Source organism: Phocoena phocoena, chromosome 8, assembly GCF_963924675.1.
Source record: "Phocoena phocoena chromosome 8, mPhoPho1.1, whole genome shotgun sequence".
Lineage (NCBI taxonomy): Eukaryota > Metazoa > Chordata > Mammalia > Artiodactyla > Phocoenidae > Phocoena > Phocoena phocoena.
Window position 1 is genome coordinate 27,077,990 of NC_089226.1, and position 14,994 is coordinate 27,092,983.

Below are 14,994 nucleotides of genomic sequence, written 5' to 3' on the forward strand. Positions count from 1 at the left end.
ATGAAAGGCTCTTGGTGCTCCAGCCAGGAGTCAGGGCTCTGCCTCTGAGGTAGGAGAGCCAACTTCAGGACACTGGTAAACAAGAGACCTCCCAGCTCCACATAATATTAAACGGTGGAAATCTCCCAGAGACCTCCATCTTAACACCAGCACCCAGCTTCACTCAACGACCAGCAAGCCACAGTGCTGGACAACCTATGCCAAACAACTAGCAAAACAGGAACACAACCCCACCCATTAGCAGAGAGGATGCCTAAAATCATAATAAGGCCACAGACACCCCAAAACACACCACCAGACGTGAACCTGCCCACTAGAGAGACAAGATACAGCCTCATCCAGCACAACACAGGCACTAGTCCCCTCCACCAGGAAGCCTACACAACCCACTGAAACAACCTTAGCCACTGGAGACAGACATCAAAAACAACGGGAACTACGAACCTGCAGCCGGCAAAAAGGAGACCCCAAACACAGTAAGATAAGCAAAATGAGAAGACAGAAAAACACACAGCAGATGAAGGAGCAAGATAAAAACCCACCAGACCTAACAAATGAAGAAGAAATAGGCAATCTACCTGAAAAAGAATTCAGAATAATGATAGTAAGCATAATCTGAAATCTTGGAAGTAGAATGGACAAAATGCAAGAAACAGTTAACAAGGACCTAGAAGACATAAAGATGAAACAAGCAACGATGAACAACGCAATAAATGAAATTAAAAGTATTCTAGATCGGATCAATAGCAGAATAACTGAGGCAGAAGAACGGATAAGTGACCTGGAAGATAAAGTAGTGGAAATAACTACTGCAGAGCAGAATAAAGAAAAAAGAATGAAAAGAACTGAGGACAGTCTCAGAGACCTCTGGGACAACATTAAATGCACCAACATTCGAATTATAGGGGTTCCAGAAGAAGAAGAAAAAAAGAAAGGGACTGAGAAAATATTTGAAGAGATTATAGTTGAAAACTTCCCTAATATGGGAAAGGAAATAGTTAATCAAGTCCAGGAAGCACAGAGAGTCCCATACAGGATAAATACAAGGAGAAATACGCCAAGACACATACTAAACAAACTATCAAAAATTAAATACAAAGAAAGCATATTAAAAGCAGCAAGGGAAAAACAACAAATAACACACAAGGGAATCCCCATAAGGTTAACAGCTGATCTCTCAGCAGAAACCCTGCAAGCCAGAAGGGAGTGGCAGGACATACTGAAAGTGATGAAGGAGAAAAACCTGCAACCAAGATTACTCTACCCAGCAAGGATCTCATTCACATTTGATGGAGAAATTAAAACCTTTACAGACAAGCAAAAGCTGAGAGAGTTCAGCACCACCAAACCAGCTTTACAACAAATGCTAAAGGAACTTCTCTAGACACGAAACACAAGAGAAGGAAATGACCTATAGTAGCGAACCCAAAACAATACAGAAAATGGTAATAGGAACATACATATCGATAATTACCTTAAATGTAAATGGACTAAATGCTCCCACCAAAAGACACAGATTGGCTGAATGGATACAAAAACAAGACCCATATATATGCTGTCTACAAGAGACCCACCTCAGACCTAGAGACACATACAGACTGAAAGTAAGGGGATGGAAAAAGATATTCCATGCAAATGGAAACCAAAAGAAAGATGGAGTAGCAATTCTCATATCAGACAAAATAGACCTTAAAATAAGGACTATTAAAAGGGATAAAGAAGGACACTACATAATGATCAAGGGATCGATCCAAGAAGAAGATATAACAATTGTAAATATTTATGCACCCAACATAGGAGCACCTCACTACATAAGGCAAATACTAACAGCCATAAAAGGGGATATCGACAGTAACACTTTCATAGTAGGGGACTTTAACGCCCAACTTTCACCCATGGACAGATCATCCAAAATGAAAATAAATAAGGAAACACAAGCTTTAAATGATACATTAAACAAGACGGACTTAATTGATATTTATAGGACACTCCATCCAAAAACAACAGAATACACATTTTTCTCAAATGCTCATGGAACATTCTCCAGGATAGATCATATCTTGGGTCACAAATCAAGCCTTGGTAAATTTAAGAAAATTGAAATTGTATCAAGTATCTTTTCTGACCACAACGCCATGAGACTAGATATCAATTACAGGAAAAGATCTGTAAAAAATACAAACACATGGAGGCTAAACAATACACTACTTACTAATGAAGTGATCACTGAAGAAATCAAAGAGGAAATTAAAAAATACCTAGAAACAAATGACAATGGAGACACAACGACCCAAAACCTATGGGATGCAGCAAAAGCAGTTCTAAGGGGGAAGTTTATAGCAATACAAGCCCACCTTAAGAAGCAGGAAACATCTCGAATAAACAACCTAACCTTGCACCTCAAGCAATTAGAAAAGAAGAACAAAAAAACCCCAAAGCTAGCAGAAGGAAAGAAATCATAAAAATCAGATCAGAAATAAATGAAAAAGAAATGAAGGAGACGATAGCAAAGATCAATAAAACTAAAAGCTGGTTCTTTGAGAAGATAAACAAAATAGATAAACCGCTAGCCAGACTCATCAAGAAAAAAAGGGAGAAGACTCAAATCAATAGAATTAGAAATGAAAAAGGAGAAGTAACAACTGACACTGCAGAAATAAAAAACATCATGAGAGATTACTACAAGCAACTCTATGCCAATAAAATGGACAATCTGGAAGAAATGGACAAATTCTTAGAAATGCACAACCTGCGAAGACTGAATCAGGAAGAAATAGAAAATATGAACAGACCAATCACAAGCACTGAAATTGAAACTGTGATTAAAAATCTTCCAACAAACAAAAGACCAGGACCAGATGGCTTCACAGGTGAATTCTATCAAACGTTTAGAGAAGAGCTAACACCTATCCTTCTCGAACTCTTCCAAAATATAGCAGAGGGAGGAACACTCCCAAATTCCTTCTACGAGGCCACCATCACCTTGATACCAAAACCAGACAAGGATGTCACAAAGAAAGAAAACTACAGGCCAATATCACTGATGAAAAGAGATGCAAAAATCCTTAACAAAATACTAGCAAACAGAATCCAACAGCACATTAAAAGGATCATACACCATGATCAAGTGGGGTTTATTCCAGGAATGCAAGGATTCTTCAATATACGCAAATCTATCAATGTGATAAACCATATTAACCAATTGAAGGAGAAAAACCATATGATCATCTCAATAGATGCAGAGAAAGCTTTCGACAAAATTCAACACCCATTTATGATAAAAACCCTCCAGAAAGTAGGAATAGAGGGAACTTTCCTCAACATAATAAAGGCCATATATGACAAGCCCACAGCAAACATCATCCTCAATGGTGAAAAACTGAAAGCATTTCCACTAAGATCAGGAACAAGACAAGGTTGCCCACTCTCACCACTCTTATTCAACATACTTTTGGAAGTTTTAGCCACAGCAATCAGAGAAGAAAAGGAAATAAAAGGAATCCAAATTGGAAAAGAAGAAGTAAAGCTGTCACTGTTTGCAGATGACATGATACTATACATAGAGAATCCTAAAGATGCTACCAGAAAACTACTAGAGCTAATCAATGAATTTCGTAAAGTAGCAGGATACAAAATTAATGTACAGAAATCTCTGGCATTTCTATATACTAATGATGAAAAATCTGAAAGTGAAATCAAGAAAACACTCCCATTTACCATTGCAACAAAAAGAATAAAATATCTAGGAATAAACCTACCTAAGGAGACGAAAGACCTGTATGCAGAAAATTATAAGACACTGATGAAAGAAATTAAAGATGATACAAATAGATGGAGAGATATACCATGTTCTTGGATGGGAAGAATCAACATTGTGAAAATGACCTACTACCCAAAGCAATCTACAGATTCAATGCAATCCCTATCAAGCTACCACTGGCATTTTTCACAGAACTAGAACAAAATATTTCGCAATTTGTATGGAAACACAAAAGACCCCGAATAGCCAAAGCAATCTTGAGAACGAAAAAAGGAGCTGGAGGAATCAGGCTCCCTGACTTCAGACTATACTACAAAGCAACAGTAATCAAGACAGTATGGTACTGGCACAAAAACAGAAAGATTGATCAGTGGAACAGGATAGAAAGCCTAGAGATAAACCCACGCACATATGGACACCTTATCTTTGATAAAGGAGGCAGGAATGTACAGTGGAGAAAGGACAGCCTCTTCAATAAATGGTGCTGGGAAAACTGGACAGGTACATGTAAAAGTATGAGATTAGATCACTCCCTAACACCATACACAAAAATAAGCTCAAAATGGATTAAAGACCTAAATATAAGGCCAGAAACTATCATACTCTTAGAGGAAAACATAGGAAGAACACTCTATGACATAAATCACAGCAAGATCCTTTCTGACCCACCTCCTAGAGTAATGGAAATAAAAACAAAAATAAACAAATGGAACCTAATGAAACTTCAAAGCTTTTGCACAGCAAAGGAAACCATAATCAAGACCAAAAGACAACCCTCAGAATGGGAGAAAACATTTGCAAATGAAGCAACTGACAAAGGATTAATCTCCAAAATTTACAAGCAGCTCAGGCAGCTCAATAACAAAAAAACAAACAACCCCATCCAAAAATGGGCAGAAGACCTAAACAGACATTTCTCCAAAGAAGATATACAGAATGCCAACAAACACACGAAAGAATGCTCAACATCATTAATCATTAGAGAAATGCAAATCAAAACTACAAAGAGATATCATCTCACACCAGTCAGAATGGCCATCATCAAAAAATCTAGAAACAATAAATGCTGGAGAGGGTGTGCAGAAAAGGGGACACTTTTGCACTGCTGGTGGGAATGTGAATTGGTTCAGCCACTATGGAGAACAGTATGGAGGTTCCTTAAAAAATTACAAATAGAATTACCATATGACCCAGCAATCCCACTACTGGGCATATACCCTGAGAAAACCAAAATTCAAAAAGAGTCATGTACCAAAATGTTCATTGCAGCTCTATTTACAATAGCCCGGAGATGGAAACAACCTAAGCGCCCATCATCGGACGAATGGATAAAGAAGATGTGGCACATATACACAATGGAATATTACTCAGCCTTAAAAAGAAATGAAATTGAGCTATTTGTAATGAGATGGATAGACCTAGAGTCTGTCATACAGAGTGAAGTAAGTCAGAAAGAAAAAGACAAATACCGTATGCTAACACATATATATGGAATTTAAGGGAAAAAAATGTCATGAAGAACCTAGGAGTAAGAGAGGAATAAAGACGGAGACCTACTGGAGAACAGACTTGAGGATATGGGGAGGGGGAAGGGTGAGTTTTGACAGGGCGAGAGAGAGTCATGGACATATACACACTAACAAACGTAGTAAGGTAGATAGCTAGGGGGAAGCAGCCGCAAGGCACAGGAATATTAGCTCGGTGCTTTGTGACAGCCTGGAGGGGTGGGATGGGGAGAGTGGGAGGGAGGGAGACACAAGAGGGAAGACATATGGGAACATATGTATATGTATAGCTGATTCACTTTGTTATAAAGCAGAAACTAACACACCATTGTAAAGCAATTATACCCCAATAAAGATGTTAAAAAAAAAAAAAAAGAAAATAGTACAATTATGGGTATTAAATAAGTTTAATTATACATGAAGTATTTTAACAGTACCTGGCAGATAAAAAGCATTCAAATTATTATTAATGTTCACAACAATTCTATGATATTGATACTAATAGCTGTGTTTTTAAAATGGAAAATAAAAATGAAGCTAAGGTCACATAGCAAGAGTAACAAACACTGTATTGAAATTCAGGACTATTTGACTACAAAGCTAATGTTTTTAATTACTATATCAAAATGCCTCACTCTGTGATTCTTAACTGTTCTAGAGCATTAAGAAATTACATAAGGGACTTCCCTGGTGGTCCAGTGGTTAAGACTTCACCTTCCAATGCAAGGGGTGAGGGTTCAATCCCTGGTTGGGGAGCTAGGATCCCACATGCCTCACGGCCAAAAAACCAAAACATAAAACAGAAGCAATACTGTAACAAATTCAATAAAGACTTTAAAAATGGTCCACATCAAAAAAACAATCTAAAAAATGAAGGTTTAAAAAAAAAAGAACTTATATAAAAGTTCACAATTCAAAACATAAACTCATAATAACCCCTAAAAAAACATAAGAAGGAAACTAAAGGCCATGTTATGTATAAATAAAGATATAAATTCAAAATAAAATATTAACAAATTTAATGTAGTGGTATATTAAAGGAAATGCCATAATCAAATAGGATTCAAAGAATGCAAGCATGGTCCAATGTTAGGAAATGTATTCAGGCAATTCATCTCATTAACAAAAGAAAAAAAAAAATCACAGTTATATCAAAGGATACCAAAAAAGTTATTTCACAAAATTTAGATACCCATTCCTAATTTAAAAGCAAAAGCAAATTAACAAAAAAACACTTTTGAATAAACTTTGAATGCAAAGATACTTTCTAAAGATGACAATCTTCATCTTAAATGCGAGAAGTTATCACTTAAACACAGAAAGAAAAGTGTTATTAATCAAAGTTCTGAAATTCTACTTCAAGAATACAAGAAAGTTGAAATATTGTAATACCGAGTAGCAAAAGCAAAAGTAATCACCATTTGCATATAACTATATTCCCATATAACCCAATTAAAAAAAAAACACTATAGATTTAATGACAAGAGTTAAAAAAAAATGGGCAGACTAGCACCAGGCAAGTCAGAAAACATAAGAGAACAAAGATTCAGCATACAATTGAAAAAAATAAAAATATCTTAGGGTACATGCATTAACAACTGAATGGAGAAATGTACTGAAGAGCATAAATAAAAATCTGAATTGACTGTGGTGACCTAAATGGGAAAGAAATCCGAAAAAGAGGGGATATATGTATAGGTATAGCTGATACACTTTGCTGTACAGTAGAAACTAATGCAACACTGTAAAACAACCCTACTCCAATAAAAATTTAAAAAAATTTTGAATTGAGAAATAACCAGTATTTTAGGATGAGATTACTCAACATTACAAAGGCATTAATTGTCTTTGATTTATCTATACATTTAATTAAATTTAAATCAAAATTCCAAAATGAGTTGTAAATTTATAATGTATTTTGGAAAACTGTTTCTTTTGAGCTTGAACTTGACAAAATTGATTCTAAATTTAACAACAAAAAAAAGCACACATAAGAATGTAAAGTTACTTTTTAGTGACTAATAAAAGAAGACTTACCCTGTCACATAGTAGGTGTTCACTAATTATTTGCTATCTGCATGAGTTACTGAAAACTACAGTAATTAAAATAGTATGATACTAATTCCAGGAAACAACAAAAAAATCAATAAAATAGATTTGAGAGTAAAGAAATAGACTGATTTTATAAAAAATGATGTAATATATAATAAATGTGTCATTTCTAATTAGTGGGAAAAAATAATTCATTCAATATATTATAAATGACTATCTAAAGACTTAAGGAAAGTTAAATGCTTACTTTAAACTATACACAAGTATGTATTTCAAAAATATTAAAGCTATCCATAAAAATAAAACTGAACAAGTTCTCAAAGGACATATAGGTGTGCATTTTTATGATCTTGGGGGTGGAGAAGGCCTGCCAATGAATTATACCAATAACATTAAGTCATAAAAGAAAAACCTGATAGGTTTTGTTCGTAAAAATATTTAAAATATATTCATAGCAAATATAAACAAAGTAAAAAATGAACATGAAACTAACAGGAAGAAATTTGAACAGACTTATTAAAAGGTCTTAAATTAATATCCCAAAATGGGTAAATACCATCAATAATCAATCAAATGGCCAAAAAAATATGAAAAAATATCCCACTTTGCTAGTAAACAAATGTATAAAAATAAAAGCAAAGAAAAAGTCTGCTTACCAATCACAGTAGCACAGATTATAAAGAATGATAGTACTACTATTGAAAACCATGTAACAAAAGTCATTTTACTGACAGTATAATTTCTTCAATATTTCTGTACAGAAATTTTGCAATACATATCTCACTTTAAGTGTCTATATCCTCTAAATTGACAATTTCCCTTTTAGCAATTCATGTAAGAAAATAACCAGGTAAGTATGCAAAATGCATTGGAAAAGATGATCAGCACAGTGTTGTTTAATAGGGGAGAAAATAAAAATATATAAATGTCCCTCCACTGACAATTAAATAAATAATGGTAAAATCATATAAATATATATATGTAAATATTAAGAGGTCATTAAAATATATACATTTACTGGCATCCAACTATGTTTGTGTAAGTGAAAGAATCAGGATGCATTCTATGAGCCTTTTTTTTTTTTTTTTTTTTTTTGCAGTACACGGGCCTCTCACTGTTGTAGCCTCTCCCGTTGCGGAGCACAGGCTCCGGACGCGCAGGCCCAGCGGCCATTGCTCACGAGCCCAGCCGCTCCGCGGCATGTGGGATCCTCCCAGACCGGGGCATGAACCCATGTCCCCTGCATCGGGAGGTCGACTCTCAACCACTGCGCCACCAGGGAAGCCCAAGCCTACTTTTATAAAACTGTTTATTTTAAAAGTATATAATAACCAGAAAAAAATCTAAAAAAAAAATCAAAATATTAACAAAGATTCTCTTAAAGCAAAGGATAATTTTTCTCTCTCACTTTTTTTGTTTGCCTACTCCTTCCTAAGCCTTCTTTCTTCTGAAATTAAAAAAGAAAAACAGGATATCAATAGCTACTGAAACAGAAAGATTATTCACCCATGGTAAATGGGGGAGCTGGTTCTAAAATATACTGCGGCATGATTCCATTGTTTTGTACATACACATACACACACAAACACACACACACACACACACACACACACGGTAATCATGTCATGATGTATGTAAGTGAAATCATTATGCTGCATATCTTAAGCTTATATAGTGCTGTTATGTCAAGTATATGTCAAGTATGTCAAGTATATTTCATAAAACTGGAAGAAAAAATAAATATCACTTTAAAAGCACACGCTCTAAACAACAACAAAAAAACTGTTACAATCTGAAACTCCGGAATACAACATAAACTCTGAAATAAAATAAAATCTCTGATATATACAAAATTTTTAACAGTGGTTATGTCCAGAGGTATACTATGGAGACTTTCCTATATTATTTAAATTTCCTCACAAGAAGAAAACGTTGCTTTTACATTAAACACATGCATACTTAAATTTTACATACTTAAGTTTTATATTCATTGAGTTTTATATTCAAATATGCTACATAGGTTTACATAAAAATGAAAAGGAAAAAATGGCTATAGCAATATACACATTTGAAATTTAGTATCAAGTCAATTCAAAAGTATTTCCTGGCACAAAACACTGACAAAGTTAATTTCTCATATAACTCTGAAAATAATATGTATCTCCTTAATACTCACCCCATATCTTTCAGCTACAATGTCTTCTAAATTTCTATTTTGTTTCTCAGCTTGTTCCTTCATTCTTTGGTAAGACTTCCTTAGCCAGCTTAAACCACCATCTTCTACTACTGAAATTAAATTCCAATATTAAATGTCAGTTATACTTTTCACATGGTTATGACAGAATACTTATTGCTACTACAATGATTTCTAACTATAAAAGTACATATTATTCCTTGAATATATAAAAATCATAAATACATTTAAAATTCAACATATACTTGAGTGCCTATATATGTAAGGTACAGTTCTACAATTATGAGGAAGGAAAAAATAAAACTACCCTCAAAAACACTGCCATCTAAGAGAATGAGAATAAAAAGACATAAATAATTATAACAAAGATAATATTTGATAAGTATTATAAAGAGCTATAAAGTTATATAAAAATGAAAAAAAGGCACGATTGCCTCTAAATGTGAGGTCAGGGAAAATTTCACAAACCAGGCTGAAAAAATGAGTTGGATTTCTATAATAAAAGATAAGAGTAGGAAGGGCATTCCTAGAAATAAATAAGGAATAAAGGTACACACATGGGGTGGAAAAGCTCTTTCAGATACAACACAAAGAACAAATAAGGAGCTGAGAGCAGTCAAGAGGGTGGAATAGGAGGACCTGGGGTTCACTTCTCCCCACAAGTACATCAAGAATATATCTACAAGTGGAACAATTTGCATAGAGCCCCTGCTGAACACTAGCAGAGGATCCTGGACACCTAAAAGGACAAGAGAAGATCCCTGTGTAACCAGGTAGGATGAAGGAGAGAAAGGGAAGAAAAGGAAAAGAGGAAACAGGATGGAATCCACACTCCTGGTGAGGAGCTGAAGGAGAGGAGAGATTACCAAACCCAGGGAGGCCCCCTTACCAGTGGCAAAATATGCTGAAATAGAGGGGTGGATTCAGGGGCTATTGTAAGAAAGGGCAGTGGCTGATCTGTGGCAGTCAGAAGAGAACAAGACTTCATGGACAGTCTGTACCACGGCCCTGCACACCTCAGCCTGAGATGGGTGTCTGCCAACGTGGGCAGGGGCTGGGTGCTGACGCGAGATGTTAGGAGAGCAGACCCAGGGAGAGGACTGCTGTTGGCTGTGTGGATACGGCCTGAAGGGACGGGAGTGAGGAGCTCTGCAGCTGGGAATGCTCCTGGAAGAAGTAGGACTGCCTTAGAAGCAAGGCGCCATTGTTGAGTGGCACACAAGGGGCAGGGCCCCCATCGCAGCCTCTCTCCCCACACGCCAGCCCTGGCCTCCATGGCTACTGGGAGGGATTCCCAACAGAGTGCCCACGCCCCAGTCATTGCAACCTTGTCCCCCTCACACCTGAGCAAGTGCACATGCCCCAGTCATAGGCACCTTATTCCCTCCTGCCTGAGCAAGCATGCATGCCCCAATTGATCACCACCTGTGGCCAATCCCACCTAAGCGAGTAAGAGTCTCCCACTCAGTTGCTGCCTTTGCCCCCACTCGCCTGGGTGGAGAGCAGATGCTTGAGGTTAGCCCACACACCGAGATGGGACCGAAACCAAAACTGAGCCCCCACGGCTGTACGACTAAGGAAGAGGAATTAAAATCTCTCTGTGCAGCTGCACAAGCCAGATTTAACCCCCATGATCAGCCTGGTATATCCAACACCTGCAGAACAACTGAAGAGATGAGTGCTCCCAGAACTGAGATGGGTCTAGCTTTGGCAGCTGTGGACTTTGGGGACATGTGCACATGGGAGTTGGGGCAGGTCAGAATCTGTGTTGCAACCACACTGCCCAGAGCAGGTCCAGAAACTTACCTGAAAGGTCTTTGAGGGCCTCCTGGGGAGGTGGAGGTTGGAAATGGCTCACCATGGGGGCAAAGACACTGATAGCAGAGCCCCCAGGGAATTATTTTGTTCTGTTTTGCTGTTTTAATTAATTCATTTAAAATTTTATATGTATTTTTTATTGGTCTATTGGGTTTTTTTGTTTGTTTTGTCATTTTTGTTTCTTTTTGTCTTCTTTTTTTTCTTTTTTGTTTTGGAGCTTTTTTTCTCTTTTTCTGCTTGTTTCACTTTGTTTTCTTGTCATTTTTGTGTGTTTATTTTTTGTAGTCTTTGCTTTTTGTGTTGTTTCTCTTTTGTTTTTGTTAGTTCTGTTTCTATTGTTTGTTTTCATTTTGAGGTATTTTTGTTTGGTTGGTGGTTGTCTACTTTATTATTTGTGGGGTTTTTTTGGATCTTTTGGTTTTGTTTGCTTCTTTTTGGTTTTCTGTTTCTCTTGGTTTTTGTCTCTTTTCTTTTTTTTTTTGTTGTTTGTTTTTGGCCACACCACGTGGCTTGCAAGTTCTTCCTTGGTTCCCCAGCCAGGGGTTGAAACTGAGCCCTGTGGTGGAAGCATGAAGTCCTGGCCACTGGACTTCCAGAGAATTCCTGGCCCCAGAGAATATTAATCAGTGTGAGCTCTCCCAGAGATCCTCATCTCAGCAACAAGACCTGGCTCCCCACAACAGCCTGCAAGCTTCAGTGCTGGATGTCTGAGGCCAAACAACCAGCAAGACAGGAACACAACCCCAACCATCAGCAGACAGGCTGCCAAAAGTCATCCTATGCTCAAGACACCCAAAATACAGCTCTTGCCACAGCCCTGCCCACCCAGCTCCAACCACCAGAGCACAGGCATCAGTCCCTCCAACCAGGAAGCCTACACAAGCCCCTGGACCAACATCACTCACAAGGGGGCAGACACCAGAAGCAAGAGGAACTACGACCCTGCAGCCTGCGGAAAGGTGACAACGAACATAGTAAGTTACACGAAATTAAAGAACAGAGGAATATGCTGCAGACAAAGGCACAAGATAGAAACATACAAGATCAAATAAATGAAAAGGAACTAGGCAATCTACCCAAAAATAATTCATAGTAATAATAGTAAAGATGATGCAAGATATCAGAAACAGAATAGAGGCACGGATCAAAAATATACAAGAAATGATTAACAAAAAACTAGAGGAACCTAAGAACAAACAGTGATGAACAATAATGAAATGAAACTACCCTAGAAGGAATCAGTAGCAGAATAATTGAAGTAGAAGAACGGGTAAGTGAGCTGTAAGACAGAATGGGGGAAATCACTGCAGTGGAACAGAATAAAAAAAGAAATTAGGACAGTCTCAGAGACCTCTGGGACAACATTAAAGGAACCAATATTCAAATTATAGGGGTCCCAGAAAAAGAAGAGAAAGAGAAAGAGTCTGAGAAAATATTTGAAGGGATTATAGTTGAAAAGTTCCCTAACATGGGAAAGGAAATAGTTGCCCAAGTCTAGAAAACACAGAGAGTCCCATACAGGATAAACCCAAGGAGAAACATGTTGAGACACATATGAATCAAACTAACAAAAATTAAATACAAAGAAAAAATATTAAAAGCAACAAGGGAAAAGCAACAAATAACATACAAGGAAATCCCCGTAAGGTTATCAGCTGATATCTCAGCAGAAACTCTGCAAGCCAGAACGGAGTGGCAGTATAAATTTAAAGTAATAAAAGGGAAAAACCTACAACCAAGATTAATCTACCCAGCAAGGCTCCCATTCAGAATCAACTGAGAAATCAAAAGCATTACAGACAAACAAAAGCTAAGAGGAAATTCAGCACCACCAAAATAGCTTTACAACAAATGCTAAATGAACTTCTCTAGGCAAGAAACACAGAGAAGAAAAAGACTTACAAAAACAAACTGAAAACAATTAAGAAAATAACAATAGCAACATACATATCAATAATTACCTTAAATGCAAATACATCAAATCCTCCAGCCAAAGGTACAGACTGGCTGAATGGATACAAAAACAAGACATGTATATATACTGTCTACAAGAGACCCACTTCAGCTCTAGGGACACATACAGACTGAAAGTGAGGGAATGGAAAAAATATATTCCATGCAAATGGAAATGAAGAGAAGGCGAGAGTAGCAATTCTCATCTCACACAAAATAAACTTTAAAATACAGACTGTTACAAGAGACAAGGAAGAACACTGGATAACGATCAAAGGATCAGTCCATGAAGAAGACATAACAATTGTAAATATATGCACCCTATATAGGAGCACCTCAACATAAGGCAAATGCTAACAACCATAAAAGGGGAAATTGACAGTAACACAGTAATAGTGGAGGATATCAAGATCCCACTGAAACCAATGGATACATCATCCAGACAGAAAGTTAAGGAAAACACAAGCCTTAAATGATACATTAGACCAGATAACACTTAATTGATATTTATAGGACATTATATCCAAAAGCAGCAGAAAACATTTTCTTCTCAAGTGCACATGGAACATTCTTCACAATAGGTCACATCTTGGGTCACAAATCAAGCCTTGAAAATTTTAAGAAAACTGAAATCATACCAAGCGTCTTTTCTGACCACAACGCTATGAGATTAGAAATCAATTACAGGAAAAAAAAAGAACTGTAAAAAACACAAACACATGGAAGCTAAACAATATGTTATTAAATAATCAATGGATCACTGACGAAATCAGAGGAAATCAAAAAATACCTAGAGACAAAGGACACCAAATACACAACACTGCAAAATGTATGGGACACAGCAAAAGCAGTTCTAAAAGGGAAGTTGATAGCAATACAAGCTTACCTCGAAAAACAAGAAAAATCTCAAGTAAACAACCTATCCTTACATCTAAAGCAACTACAGAAAGAAAAACAAACAAAACACAAAGTTAGTAGAAGGAAAGAAATCATAAAGATCAGAGAAGAATAAATGAAATAGACACAAAGAAAACAATAGCAAAGATCAATAAAACTAAAAGCTGGTTCTTTGAGAAGATAAACAAAATTGATAAACCTTCAGCCAGGCTCATCAAGAAAAAAAGGGAGAGGATTCAAATCAATAAAATTATAAATAAAAAAAACAGAAGTTACAATGGACACTACAGAAATAGAAAGGATCATAAGAAATTAGTACAGGCAACTCTACACCAATAAAATGGACAACGCAGAAGAAATGGACAAATTTGTAGAAAGACAGAAGCTTACAAGACTGAACCATGAAGAAACAGAAAATATGAACAAACCAATCACAAACACTGAAATTGAAACTGTGATTACAAATCTTCCAACAAAAGTCCAGGACCAGATGGTTTCACAGGCAAATTCTATCCAACATTTAGAGAAGAGATAACACCTACCATTCTGAAACTCTTCCCAAAAATTGCAGAGAAAGGAGCACTCCCAAACTCATTCTATGAGGCTACCATCACCCCGATACCAAAACCAGACAAAGATACCACAAAAAAAGAAAATTTATAGGTCAATATCACTAATGAACATAGACACAAAAATCCTCAACAAAATACTAGCAAGTCGAATCCAACAGCACATTAAAAGGATAATACACTCTGATCAAGTGGGATTTATCCCAGGGTTGCAAGGATTCTTCAATATACACAAATCAAACAACG

General features: G+C 36.6%; 1 protein-coding gene across 1 annotated transcript in view; it reads right to left on the reverse strand.

Annotated features, from left to right (window-relative positions):
• Positions 1-14,994, reverse strand: part of CWF19L2 (CWF19 like cell cycle control factor 2) — a 209,204-nt gene that overhangs the window by 141,450 nt on the left and 52,760 nt on the right. The window contains exon 8 of the mRNA XM_065882107.1: positions 9,494-9,603. Within this exon, the coding sequence (XP_065738179.1) occupies positions 9,494-9,603 (110 nt within the window). The remainder of the gene's footprint in view (positions 1-9,493; positions 9,604-14,994) is intronic.